The following is a 14,981-nucleotide window of genomic DNA, read 5'->3' on the forward strand; positions in this document are numbered from 1 at the left end:
TGTCGAATGTCCAGAGGCCTCATTGTCTGCAGGTCTGTGAGTTCGTGAGCTCAACAGCTTTATTGTGTGCAGAGGACAGCATTCACAGCATTCCTTCCCACCCTCCAATGCATGTATTCTTCCTGTCCTTTGTGATATTCCCCACGCCTTGGATGGGTAACAGACATCACTTACTCTCAGCACTTGGACCACTTACCAGAGTCTGTATTAAGTATCACCCCCTGCAAACAGACGCTGCCCTGACCAGCATTGATCGTCTGAGAGCAACACTCGTTTATGAGCACAAACACAGATATTTGTAAGACAGCCTGACATTATGTCCATGTAGCAAAACAACAGAACAGTTCTCGCCCGGGGCCTATGCCCTCCCCAGTGATGGGCTTTTGAGCAAGTTTACACCATCACCCATTGAGTCCCTTCCTGGAAAGAGAGCTTAAATGCAATCAGAAGTTTGTTGCAACCATAGCTCCCATTCCACTATCATACCAATGGGTATGTCATGACTCGCAGGTCGATACTGATGTTACAGGGTTCATAACTGGCTAGGAGGCTTGAGAACTCTTTCAGCTGCAAGGTGCTAGCTTGATTTTCCTGGTGTTTTGCAAACGGTGGTGTGTTGTCAGCATTAGAGTCCTCCCGTTTAGTTCTAATGGTCAACCAGAAGCAGGCCTCGAGCCAGCTAGAAACCTAGGAAGCAGATGTAAGATGTGCCCAAGGTTGGGGGAGCTGTCAGTTCAGAGGCGGAAGTTCTTTACCCGCCATCTTTCTTCCTGGCACGGCCATCCTAGTGTCAGCGGAGGAAGTCTTGGGGGGCTCAGCCTCGGTAGCCAGGAGAGCTCCGGCTCCAGGAGCGGAGGTGAGGCCGCAGGCAGCCGCAGGCGGAGACATGGTGAGCGCGGGGCTGGGGTGTGCGGTTCTCCCCGGGTTAAGTCTACGGTCCACGGGGGTGCACCTTGGGGCTCGCGGGAGCGCTCAGCCCCTCTGCTCCATGGCGGCGGGAATCCGTCGTTTTTCCAAAACCTGGCTTCTTGTCTGCAGCTCTGCCCACGCTAGACCAGACCCCCTCCCGTGTGGTGACAGCCAGAGGGTCCTGGGGAGAGCTTTCGCCTCTACGTGGGGCCGTGAGCGGGAGCTGCTGCGGGGCTGGGTGCCTGGTTCTGTGCTGCAGCGGTAGTTTTCCGGGAAGACTTTCCAGTTCCCTCCCGAGAAAGCACAAATCTGAACTCCATGACCTTCAAGTCTCTCCGTATCCAGGCATCCCCTCACATTGCCCAGCTCAGTAGAAAGAATCCTAAGTAACTGCGCTGTTGGAGGAAGGGACTTGCGCTCCTCTCTGACGTCATTGTTATTGTCCTTTGACCGTTAGTTCGTGACAGTGGTTTTAAGTTTGCACGCTAATTGGAAGACTTGGCTGTGAAAAGTATCGCAACAGCGACAAGCCAGTAAATAGGCAGAAATGGGCGTAATGTTTATGTTTCCAAGTACACTGGGGTAGAAAGGAGGTGTAAAGGAAGGGGTGAGGGGTTTCCCCTCGGGTCATCCTGTTCTTTGGGTGAGCATCATGGAAAGGTTGTGTGCATTATAAGGAATATTTCACAACAACACTGCTCTTGCAGAAGACCTATTTGATTCCCATATCCATGCTAGATAGCACAAATCAGCCTGAAACCTCAGTTCCAGCAGGGTCCTAGCTCTCTGGCCTCCTTAGGCACCTGCACTCAGATGCATGTACCACATGCACACACGCAGACACACGCAAAATTTGAAATAAAGTGGGTTTTTTTTGTTGTTGTTTTGTTTTGTTTTTTTTTTTTTTGAAGTAGAAAGGACAGAGGAAAGAACAGTTTGGGTTTTTTTTGTTTTTATTTTTGTTGTTGTTGTTGTTTTGTTTTGTTTTTGTTTTTAATGACCTTAAGCTGAAGTTCATGGAAATAGGAAATACTTGTCTCTAGATTTTCAAAAATTAGAATCCTCCAGCCTTGGGAGTGTTGTATATTTTCTATCTGGGTATTTGATTGCATACTAAGTTTGTAGAATATCAGAGCTTTTCTACTGACCAAATCTTGGCAAAATGTAGACTGGATTGGATACATGTGTGTTTGCTCTGGAGTTTTTTTTTTCCTTTTGATTCTTGTCAAGAAATGATGGGAAAAATTCAAACCTCACTGAGTTGCTAGAACACTAAAGTGAGCAACTGAAGCACCTAATTCTCTCCTGGGTTATCTGTATTCTATTTATGCCAGTTGTGCCAAGTCTCTAAGTCTGCTCCCAATCTCTTGAAAAACAGCGTAATCTGGTATTGCTTCATGTGACAAAGGACAGATCACTGTATTCTTTAGTCTCCCTTGCCACAATCCATGCTCCATGCAGAACTACCCTATCAGGATATTTGTGTCAGAGATGCTATCCATAACTGTTCCATGTGGCACCAGCCAGTCGATGTGGATGGAGGGATGTCCACCAGTACTCTTGAGATGTGATTGCGATGGATTGGCTGATCTTTAAAGACTAATGATAGCTGTCTTCTTAGGGTGGATACTGACTGTGGCACCAAAGATTTGCTTACCAATTGATTCAATGGGCTTTGTTGGACTGAAGCTACCTTGTTAGCTGATTCTAAGCTTCAGATTTATTAATACTGTTCATCCAAGGGATACATCCTTCTTTTGTTTTCTGTGTCTGTGCATGACCTTGCTATCCAGAGAGGAGGTTCCCCTAATACAGTGGCTTGAGTCTCAACCTTCTTAAGGCTGCCGCTCTTTAATACAGCCTCATGTTGTGGTGACCTCCAACCATAAAATCATTTTGTTGCTACTTTGCTACTGTTGTGACTCATAATTCCAATGTGATATGCAGGATATCTGATATGGGACCCATGGGTTGAGAGCCACCGCAATGAGGGTCCTGGGAACATTCCCTGGACTTAAGGGGCCTTAGCCCCATCTTATTCTGGCAAGCCCTATTGATTGACAGTGCAGGGATTTCTGAGATCCCAGCATGCCCCCCCCATCACCACACCAGACTGTCACCAGACAGGATTCTCAGTCACTTTTGCCTCACCTTACCTGGATCCTTCACTAGGTTGGGTAAGTCCCTCAGACTACTGTAAGTAGGGCAGATATTGGTGCCACCCACCTTGTCCTCACCTGGGACCTACCTACAGTGACAGATGGGAGTTACCACCTATCTCCAGGGTAAGGTAGCTGTCTCTGGCTTCCAGCTGTGGCAGATGGGGCACTAACTCACCACTTCTGTTTCTACTTTATGCTATTCCCCTTGCTCCAGTGGGGCATCAAAGAACTAACCTTAGTCCTCTTCTTTTGCTCCTCCCTGCCCCCCATCCTGGTACCATCTTTCCCTCTGTTCACAAGCTACCTCTGGACATCTGTATTGGTTTTTGTTCTGTGCTCATTCTTAGACACGCACCATTGCTGCTGCTACCAGTAACAAACCTTCATCCTCTTGTTCTGACTGTATTCTCCTCTCCAAGATACTCAGGGAAGAGGGGATGGGGCCAGCAGGCTGTTTATTAACCCAGCCCAGAGAAGATGGGGCTCTGCCATTTGAATACCGCTGCAGAGTAATGAGAGGGGCCATGTTGATGGGGAAGGGTATGGGGACCACCTTCTCTTGTTCTGCAGGGGAGGGGTGGCTGCTATTTGTCTCACCTAGGGCTCTCCTTCCGGTTTCCTGTTTGCGGTTACTTGAAGAAAAAATGACCTTTTCTTTTTTGGGGGAGTAGGGGGCTTCAAGACAGGGTTTCTCTGTATCTTTGGAGCCTGTCCTGAAACTATGCTGGGATTAAAAGTATACGCCACCACTGCCCGGCAAAAGTAACCTTTTCAAATGGGGCTGGTGGCATCTTGAATTCATTTGAGTTCCATTTAAAATTTGTGGCACGATTCCTATTACTTCATATTTTTTTGGCATTTTCTATTTTTCTTAAGTAATATTTGTTATTACCTTAGTAAATTCCTCTCCAGAATTCCCATGGTTACTTTGTAAGAAACCAGGTGTAACCTCCCTGGAGTTTTCTATTAGTGCAGGCACAATAAATATATTAAACTCCATAAATAACAAGTTATGAAAAAAGTGATAAATATTATCACACCAACTCAATAAAGATTCATCTTTCAGATGGCACTTTGGAGGAAAATCAAGTGGTCTCCCTCTGGTGTTAATATTGGAATTTTTCAAACATTTAGAGGGAACTTAAGGAAATAATATGTTGTGTACAGAAACTATATGGTTACATTTTAACTCCGACCCCTGCTGAGATCCGCCCAGCGGGCAAGATCTAGACACCAGCAAAAATACTCGGGTTTCAGTCATTTCTGAAGAGATGTGGACTCATAGCTAGTGTTAGCTGTGTGTGCACTGAGTGCCAGGACTGTTGTGAGAGAGTCTATGTACCAAAAGAGTTCGGATCCAGCAGCATAATTGGTGTTCCTGTTCCTGTGCTGTTGTCTCTTTAACGAAGAGTTCCCGTCCAATACAAGAAATGCTGGGTAAAAGGAGGAGGGCTGCACGGTGAATAGAGTACCATGACCTTTGAAGGGCACAGAACCCGATGACTTCCTACAGAGTACATCTACATTACAGTGCTGTGAGTCTTACTCTTCCTCCTGATGTGGGATGTTTTAGGACTGTCTGACTTTTGAGGATGTGGCCGTGAGCTTCACCGTGGAGGAGTGGGATTTGTTGGATCCCTCCCAGAAGCAACTCTACACAGATGTGATGCAGGAAACCTTCAAAAACCTCATTGCTGTAGGTAAGGATGAGGATGTTTTCTCAGTTAATGATAGAGAACAAATCTGCCTCACTCTCCAGTGCCGTTCAGTGCTTTAGGATGTGAAGGGTAATGTGGTGAATACGCCAGGCATAGTATGTCATATCATGACTTACAGAATATTATAAGGAGACATCATAATGACTTTTCCTTCCTCTGTGTTTTAGGACAAACTGAAGAAGGCCAGAGGATTGAAGATGATGAACATTATAGGAGAAACTTAAGGTAATCTGCCCCCTCCAGATGAGAAGAATGCTGTTTGAGAGTGTGGGAATCAAAGGTAGAGATGGTTCAGTAGTTAATAGCACTGGTTGTTCTTTTAAAGGACCAGGATTACATTGGCAGCATGCCCACATGGGTCCTAACCGGCTGTAACTACAGTTCCAGGAGATTGGATGCCCCCTTCTGGCCTCCTCAGGCACTGCATGTAGGTGTTACACAGACATACATGTAAAACACCTGTACACATACAGCAAGGTAAAGGGAAAATATTTTTGAGAATATAGCCATGACTAGAAATTTTAAAAATAGGCCAACCAAATAAATATGCCCAACTTTAAAGTAACTAAATCTCAAATAATTTTATAAAAATTCATAGAGGATTGGTGACATGATACACCAACAACATGATATGGTTGATTTCTGATAATCCAGTATACATAACATTTGTTTCATAGACAAAATTAGTTTAAAATGATGTGGTCTGGACAGAAAGATGGGTCAGGTGGTAAGAATACTTGCTGTATGAGCATTAGTGCCTGAGTTCAATGATTCCCAGCACCCACATTTAAAAATAAAAGTGGAGCCTGGACTGCCTTTAGGGTTTGCTGACTCCCAGCCTAGCTGGGGTGGAGGTGGGGGTGGGAGTGAGACAGGTGGCATAAGTTCCATAGTCAATACGAGGTCCCCATCTCAGGGGTAAGCTTGAAAGTGGTAGGATAGGGGCCTGACCTTCTAATGGCATACTGCATGTACATAACATTAACCACACAATACACAGTGGGGACCAATGAGATGCCTCAGTAGGTAAAGTGCTTGCCACCAACCTAATGACCTGAGTTCCATCACCGGACACATGTGGTGAATCAAGAGAACCAACTCTTGCAGGTTTTCCTCCAATGAGGTAGTGGTGCATGCATTTTTACTCACTTACCTATGACCATACACACACACACACACACACACACACACACACTACATACATACATACATACATACATACATACATACATACATACCAGTGCTGTTTTTGATTAGAGCCTGAATTTGGTTTCCAGCATCCATGTTGGGCAACTCACAAGCACCTGCACTCCATCCAATTCCAGGAGGTCTGAGCTCTTGCCTCTACAGATACCTCACTTATGTGCATGTACCTACACAGACACACACAATTAAAATCCTGAGTGCTGTGATTAAAGGTGTGCGCCACCACCGCTCGGCCCATGTTCAAGAATTCTAATGGTGCAATATGAACAAGTCTCCTAACAGGTAACTTGTAAACAAAATTTGAGTAATGTGCCTTCTACTTTTCACAGAAATGAAGTGGTGGAATTACTGTATGGACCCAGTGAAGGTAGACAATGTGAGAAAATCTTCAGCCAGTTTCCAGGTACTGTTGTGAACAAGAAAACCCCTCATGGAGTAAAGCTGTGTGAAAGCAATATAAGTGAACAGGTACTTAATGGTCTTCCACCCCTACGTATGCAGAACCCTGGTCAAATAGGACATAGACCATACGGATATGAGATGTACGAAGACAGTCTCTATAAATTTAGGGAATGTAGGAAAGCCTTGATGTATCCTGAATACCTTCTGAAACGTGACAATAATCACACCATAGAGAAACCATATAAATGTCAGCAATGTGGAAAAGCCTTTTCTTCGTCAAGTAAGGTTCGAAGACATGAAAGAACTCATACTGGTGAGAAACCCTACATATGTAACCACTGTGGGAAAGCCTTCCCTAGTCGTGGTTCCCTTCGACGCCATGACAGGATTCACAGTGGAGAGAAACCGTTTATTTGTAAGTATTGTGGGAAAGCTTTCACTGGTCAAAGTTCGCTTCCTCGACATGAAAGAATTCACAGTGGAGAAAAACCCTATGTATGCAAGTACTGTGGGAAATGCTTCATTTCTTCAAGTACCTGTCGAGTACACGAGCGGACTCACACGGGAGAGAAGCTCTATGTCTGTAACTTGTGTAATAAAGCCGTCACCACTCGCACTTCCCTTCGAAATCATGAAAGAATTCACAGCGGTGAGAAGCCCTATGTCTGTGAACAGTGTGGGAAAGGTTTCATCTCTTCTGGTACCTTTAGAATACATGAGCGAATTCACACTGGAGAGAAGCCCTATAAGTGTAAGGAATGTGGAAAAGCCTTCACTATACAGAGTTCTCTTCAGCGCCATGAAAGGATTCACACTAGGGAGAAGCCCTATGACTGTAAGGAATGTGGGAAAGCCTTCAGTGGTTACAGTTCTCTTAGACGCCATGAACGGATTCACAGTGGAGAAAGACCCTATGCATGCAAGCAGTGTGGGAAAGCCTTTCCTGCTTTGGGTGATTGTCAAAGACATGAACAAATTCACACGGGTGAGAAACCCTACATATGTAAGCAGTGCGGGAAAGCCTTCACTCGTTGTGGTTCCCTTAGAATACATGAAAAGACCCATACTAGAGAGAATTCTTAAGTGTAGAATGTAGAAATGCCTTCTTATTGCATATCCCTTCTATAAATAGAACTTGACAATGTTTAGGGAAGAAAACAAGTATCAATATGAAGTTGTGAGGACTGCCACTAATCATATTGTTAAATTAACAAACGTAAAGGAACAAACTAAGAATAGAATACACCCAATATCAAAACTTGTACAGAAACATCAGAAAGTTAAAGATTGTAAGAAATAGTTTTCAAATTCTGTGAAATTTTTCAGGTAGTGGAGTACTACAAATGTGCATTATGAAAGGCCACCGCGAAGTAATTTATGCAGAATGCTCCAAAAGTTACATAACCTGGAGGAAATGTCCAAAAATTATGTTATACTGTTATTTGAAATAGATATATGAACTATTTATTTCTAAGTTTAACTCTTGTATGTAAATGGTGGCATGACATAATTCTCTGAAGTTTGCTTAAACAGTGTGGCAAGGGTTAATAGGTAGTATCTTTTTTTTAACCATGTTCCCTACTATTGTGAAGAATTTTGGTTGATTGAATGGTGGAATGTCCTTCCGAAATGTAGTTATAGCGGTAGTTCACAGTCCTTATGCAGGATTCTCCAGAAGGATGGGTTTGCTCTAAATTTGACATCTAATATGGTACCATTTCTCTCGTGGGTCTAGGAGTCAGGGCAGGGGAATCATCCCTGGAACTCACAAACTTTTGCTTCCTGTTCTACTGATCTCATGGCTCAACACAGGGATGTCCTACTACCAGGAGGAGCAGCCATTCCTTTGAAGTGCAGGCAAAGGCACCCTTGCACACCCACCGTGACCCATCCCCATTTACTCTAGGTTCCTTGTGCCCTTGAGTTAACTAAAATTAGTTACTGTTACCAGGAGTGGTGCTCAACACTACCAGAGAGAAATGAAACTACATTGCAGCAAAGGAGATGTGCCAGTTATTTTTTGACTACTTGACACTTTTAGAGTTATCTGGAAAGAGAATCAGTTGAGAGATTGCCTGCATTAGATTGGCCTGTAGGCAAATATATGGAGATTTTCTTGACTAAGGATGAAATGACAGGGCCACTGTGGGTGGCTAGGTAGTGATCCTGTGTTGTCTAAGAAAGCAGGCTGCACAAGCCTGAAGTAGCCAGCTAATAATCACTTTTCCTTCATCGTCTCTACTTAGATCCTACTTCCAAGTTCTTATCTTGAGATTCTACCCTGGCTTTCTTAGTGTTGAAGTATAAAGTGTAATCCAAAACAAACCCTTTCCTCCTCAAGTTGACTTTGGTCAGTGTTTTAGCAACAGCAGCAACAAACTGCACTAGGCCAAGGGGAGCAGGAGACTATTCCTGGACTCCCTTGTGTGACCATGTCTGCTGATCAAAACCTGTGGGAAACTACAACTCAGTCCAAACAGGGTAATAAATAGTTCAGATACTTCTAGAGTAGAATTTCAGGTCACTTTTCAAGGTAAAGAGCTAGCTAATTTGGGGTCATGATGCTTTTATTTATTTACAAACTTTTTGTGCTATAATTTATTTTAAATTTTTAAAAACCAAGATTCTTAGTGCTTTCTGAAGATGAAGATATACAAAATGCCACCAGAAAAAGATACTTACAAATATAGTATATCTGTGGGGCCTCACAATATTCTAATTGTTTTCTGTCTTATTTTGTTAAGAATATATATGCTGGGGTAGGTGTGGTGGCACATGCCTTTAATCTCAGCACCAGGAAGCAAAGGCAAATGAGTTTTGATGAGTTTAAGATCAATTTGGTCTCCATAGTTAGCTCCAGAAAAGCTAGGGATGCATAGTGAGACCTGACTCAAAAACAAAAAGAATATATGTGCTGCTTATTTTTATAGTGTGATGGTTACTGTCGATAGCCGGCTTAAAAAAAAATCTAGAACCACATGTGAGATGGGCCCCTGAGCACGTCAGTGTGCAGTTGTTTTGACTGAATAATGAGGTGAAAGGACTCACCCACTTTGGGAAATGCCATTCCCTGACTGGGACCAGGAGTGAATAAATGCGGAGAAAGTGAGCACAAGCGTACGTGCATTAATTCATTGTTCTCAGCCTTTCCCCCCTGTGGATGTAATGTGATTAGCTGCTCCAAGCTTCTGCCATGTTGGCTTCCTCACAGTGATGGAATTATGAGCCAAGAAACCCCCTTTCCTTTACATTGCTTTTACCTGCGTATTTTGTCACTACATCAGAAAATGAAGCTGAAACATATGCACACATGTGTTTTCTTTCATGGATGTTCCTTTACCATGGATGATATTTATTGAGTTAATGCCAGCATTGGTTTTGCTATGTATTGTCATATTTAATTATGGTATAATAGATGAATAAAGTTTCTTCAGGGGACTTTGACACCTATTCTAAGGAAACAGTATGTTTTCATTTGTACATGAAAATTATGTTAGGTGAAATATCTTATTGTCTTTCTTTAGAAATTGTGTATAACGTAGGATGTTGTTGGGTATTAAATTAATGAAGGATGGACTTGGAGTGGGTGGTCTCTGTTATTCACTTGGCTGGTGAAATTTCCACAGGGGTGACATGTGGGACAGTGACTGAAGGGGAGAACTCACACTTAATGTGGGCAACAACTTCCAGCAGCGTTTCAGAGGCATCTCAGGAAAAGGCAGCGGGTACACACCTGCCTTCCCTTCCGGCTGAGCTCTTCTGTCAGTAATGCTATGATCATCTGCTGATACCCGACTCCATTTTCTTCTTCCTCTCAACATGGCCTCAATTTGAGTGACTCTCCAGGAGTTTCCAAACTTTTAGCCTCAGATTGGGGCTCCTGAGGCATTAGGCTTCTTGGAGTGGGCATCTACGAAGTTTTCCTCTTCCCTGGTGTGCAGCCAGCCCTTTGGATCACCAGCCTCTATCATTTACAACAATCTAGTAATGCCTTCGGTAACAATTTCCTTTGTTCCATTCCTTTGGAAAACCCTGACTAACATGAGCTCATTAGTTCAAAGATGGGTTTTTCTCTTTTTCACTTTGCAAAATGTATTCAATTAAAAAAAAATGTTAAAGACATGTGCAGAATCAGGTTTTGTTTGTTTGTTTGGTCTTGGTCCCTGCTATTAATTGAGTACTGTCTACTTTTTAAAGGCCTACGTGTGTGAACGCGCATAGACTACAGAACAGTGTCTAGGTCCAGGGTCAGCTCTGGGTGTCAGTCTTTACCTTCCACCTTAAGTGAGGCAAGAACTCTCGTATCTGCTGCATATGATAGCTACTCCGTGAACTTCTGGGATTCTCCTCTCTGGTCATAGGAATGCTGGGATTACAGCTGTGCATTGCTGCGTCTCATGTTTACTTCAACTTCAGGGGATTTTAACAGAAGTCCTCTCACTTGTGTGGTAAGTGCTTTATCCAAAGCCACGTCGCTAGACCGGAATTGTTTTTCAGGTGTGTCATGTGTCTCATCATAGAGCAGGACTTCCCTGTGAATTTAATTCCACTCATCTGGACGAATTTTAGTTTTCATAACTTCCTCAAGTATTTCCAACAATGCCCTGGATGCTGCCTTCCAGTAAATACAGATGTGCTTCACATGTGGTAATATTGCTTCCATAAACTCAAGCTGAAATGAGTTCATAAATTGAAAGTGAGTACTACACCTGGGTTACCGAGCTTCAAAGCTGAGTTGAGGCTAAATTGAATATGTTCAAATTGAAGCAGACTGGAAAGAGAGAATTAAGGAAAACAAGCCCCCCCCCCATGGTCTCATTGGTCCTTTTTGCTAATAAAAACAGGAAACTTGAGATATCACTGATTAAAAACCCAAATTGAAAAGCCTAGCATGGTAGTGCACACCTTCAACCCTAGCATTTGGGAGCCAGAGGCAGATGTATCTCTGAGTTTGAGCACAGCCTGTTCTCTGCAGCCAGTTCCAGGCCGGGTAAGTCTAAATCTACACAGTGAGACCCTGTGTCAAAAAAGAAGAAAAAAAGGGGGGGAGGAAGAAAGAAGAAGAAAGCCCGCGAGGAAACTAATATATATTCTATGGCATTCTTGTCAAAGACAAATTTTTCTGTGAAGGCCAAAATGAGTTTCAAGCACTTGCCTCTCAGTGCCAAATCTGGAAAATTACCCACATAAAACTGCCTTACAACTTGGTTTATAAAACATTCTTTTTTGGTTTTTGCTTTTTTTTTTTTTTTTTGACAGGTGTGTTTGGGTAGGGTAAGGGGATTGTTCACAGCAATCTTTAAAGAGATTATTTGAGAACCACCAAAATTTATTTTTTTAATTTTTTATTTAAGTTTTTTCTTTTTTCATTTTACATACCAACCACAGTTCTCTCTCCTGCCCCTCCTCCCACTCCTGCACTTTCTCCAACCCAATCTCCTTTCTACTCAGGATGGTTAAGGCCTCCCATGGAGAGTCAACAAAGCCTAGCATATCAAGTTGAGGCAGGACCAAACCCCTCCCCACTGGATCTTGGCTGAGCAATGTATCCCTCCATAGGGAATGAGCTCCAAAAAGCCAGTTAAGCACTAGGGATAAACCCTGGTCTCACTGCCAGTGGCCCCACAGACTGCACAAGCCACAGAACCATCACCCACATTCAGAGGGCCTAGTTTGGTCCTATGCAGGTTCTCTAGTCCGTAGTCAATAAGCTCTGGGCAGCTGTCTCTGTGCGTTTTCTCATCATGATTTTGGCCCCTTTGCTCATATAATCCCTTCTCCCTCTCTGAATGGATTCCAGGAGCTCGGCCCAGTGCTTAACTGTGGATCTCTGCATCTGCTTCCATCAGTTACTTAATGTAACCCCTCTCAAAAATTTCACTACAAGAAAACTTTTATACATAAAACTTGGGAAAAGAATCTGCATAGTCTTTATAAACCAATTACAAAAGTTAAGTCCTCCATCCCGTTTCAGGGAGTCAGACTTTTCCAGAAACCCTCTTCTTGGATTATGGTTTGCCTCCCTGAGACACTGAGCACTGTGCAATCCCCACTTTCAGTAACAGGAAAGGCTTCTTGAAAAAAAGGATGCCAGGAAGGCAAAGAGAAAATTCTGTTCAAAAAGACATTTCCTCAGGCTATGAATGGAAGTAGTTTAGTTGATAAAGTACTTACCAAACACGCAGAAGGTTCTGGGCTCATCCCCAGCACTGCATAGAGTATAGTGACTCACCCCAGAAGTTGACAGAGGAAGAGCAGAAGTCTGACTGTAAAAGGAGACTCTGCTTTTGTTTCCCAGTCACCCAGACCCAAATACTCATACAAAAACTATATTAATTACAACACTGTTTGGCCAACAGCTCAGGCATATTCCTAGCTAGCTCTTACATCTTAAATTAGCCTATTTCTATTAATTTATATTTTACTACGAGTCTCATGGTTTGTTATTTTACATTTCTCTTCTTGGGTGGCTACATGGTGTCCGCTTGTCTTCACTTTCTTTCTCCCTGCATTCAGTTTAGTTTTCCTGCATAGCTATATTCTACCCTGCAATAGGTCAAAACAGCTTCTTTATTAACCAATGGTAATAAAACATATTCATAGCACACAGAGGGAACTCCCACATTATTTCCCCTTCCTGTGTAAATAAAAAGGAAGGTTTTAACTTTAACATAGTAGAATTATATATGAATAAACAGTTATCAAAAAAGAATTACAGTTACAATATTTAGTCTATATTTGTATCTGACAAAATTAAAATATTCTATCATCTATTTTATATTTGTGAGTCTAAAGTTTCATATATAATTTATATTTTATTATAACTAAGGAAAACTATAACTGTCTTCAACTCCATCATAGACCCAAGAAAAATATAATATTACCTAAGTAAATAGGAAGTGCATTGTAAGCAACTTCCAAAACACTAGAATCAACAGAGACATCATGCTGCCTAGACAGTCACCCAAAGTTCTTCTGTAACATTGGGGCATCCATCATTATCCTATAGTCCCATAATATCTGGCATTTCAGTGAAACAGGAATTTGAAAGACTGTTTTGCCTATATTGGCAGTTTTTCCAGTCCCTTTCTCCTGAATACTTCAGAATGATGGTTTCTTTGGTGAAACAGAAACCCTGAAGTACTGTCTCACCTTCTTTTGGCAAGTTCAGCTGCCTTTTTTTTTTTTTTTTTTTTGGTGGGTCCTGCATGTCCAGGTCATACAGTATACCATCAAACAATCTAGGTAAGAGCAGTTCCTTGCCCAAATGGCTAGTGTTGACATTGAAAGCAAATTACATAACAAGTTTCTTCAATGCCTATCAACCTCTTGAAGGTCGGTGCTGCATGAAGTAGACATGTCTCACTATCGAGAAAAGTCTAAGTTCTCAAAACATTTAAAATGCCATATTCTGTAGTCTTTTATGTCTTTGAAGGTTATCTATCTAAATAAAATATATCTCTGTATATCTAGAAACCCTAACTAACATGAATACAAGTTTGACTATTATAAATGACTATTAATCTGTTGCTTTTAATTATATATTTTAAATGAGCTATATAAAATAATACTTTAAACAAGAGTAGAAATAGATAACAAAATTGACCTTAAACTTGTTTCAATAAACCAATCTCTTACTAATATATTCATTTTTACATCATACCCCTTTTTTTTCTTTAGAAAGACCTTAAATATAACCATTAACTATTTATAATCCACCCCTTCAAATGAAAACAAACATTTATAAACAATCATTTTGGGAATTTGGATATTATTTTCTCCAAACTGCTTTTTGCTGATTGTTGGGCGAAGTATTTTTAGGGTTCATGAAGACCTTTTAGGGGGGTTTGTTCCATTAAACCACATTAGCTTGGAAGGAATCTACAGGTTCTCACCTTCTGTAGAAACAAATAAGAACCTTTTCCCCAAAGTAACATATCCTTAGAATCAAATTTTGAAGTCAAGATACCTTTAAGTTATATATGTTGGTTTAGCTTGGCAGGCCCCAGAATCAAATGTTTTTCAGCTGTTAGCTCATTAACAGTCAAAAAATCCAAAAAAAAACACAATATTACACATAGTTTAGAATCTCTATGTATATTCCATCTTTATGTGGCTTATTTTTTACTCTATTAAAGTTTAATATTTGTTTTACTTCTTTTATCTATGATTGTCTATACTCTTTCTTCTCTTTCCTAAGCCCATGTACATTTACCCAACACTATTGCCACGGACTGACTCTCTTGGAGATCGAAGACCAAGGGAGAACAAGGGTGAAGGCTTAGGAGAACCCAGGATTCGGCGAATGATAGACAGACACAAATCTAATGAGATTTGAATCTGCTGCAACTTTACTAAAATTCAAGCATCACTTTTAAGAGATTACAGAAGGAAGTTGGCAGACATAAAAGTTTCCGTAGAAAAATGATTACAGACAATGATTATTCTCAGCAAGTCTTGTGGTCAAGGCCAGGTGGGCAGAGCTTTTCTTTGAAATTCGTCTCACACCACAAACCAACTGTGCTTTCTCATGGCCCTAAATCATATCTGCCCTCAAGGTAACCAAGGTAACCCAAACACCATT

The 14,981-nt window shown here is 41.9% G+C and overlaps 1 protein-coding gene across 1 annotated transcript; it reads left to right on the top strand.

Annotated features, from left to right (window-relative positions):
* Positions 1–354: 354 nt before the first annotated feature.
* On the top strand, positions 355–9,971 carry LOC130874644 (zinc finger protein 136-like). The gene is made up of 4 exons (XM_057770054.1): positions 355–889; positions 4,645–4,771; positions 4,957–5,014; positions 6,325–9,971. The coding sequence occupies exons 1-4, from the start codon at positions 887–889 to the stop codon at positions 7,478–7,480; spliced, it is 1,344 nt and encodes a 447-aa protein (XP_057626037.1). The 5' UTR covers positions 355–886; the 3' UTR covers positions 7,481–9,971.
* Positions 9,972–14,981: the final 5,010 nt, after the last annotated feature.

The sequence above is a fragment of the Chionomys nivalis genome, chromosome 1 (genome assembly GCF_950005125.1).
Source record: "Chionomys nivalis chromosome 1, mChiNiv1.1, whole genome shotgun sequence".
NCBI classification, from domain to species: domain Eukaryota; kingdom Metazoa; phylum Chordata; class Mammalia; order Rodentia; family Cricetidae; genus Chionomys; species Chionomys nivalis.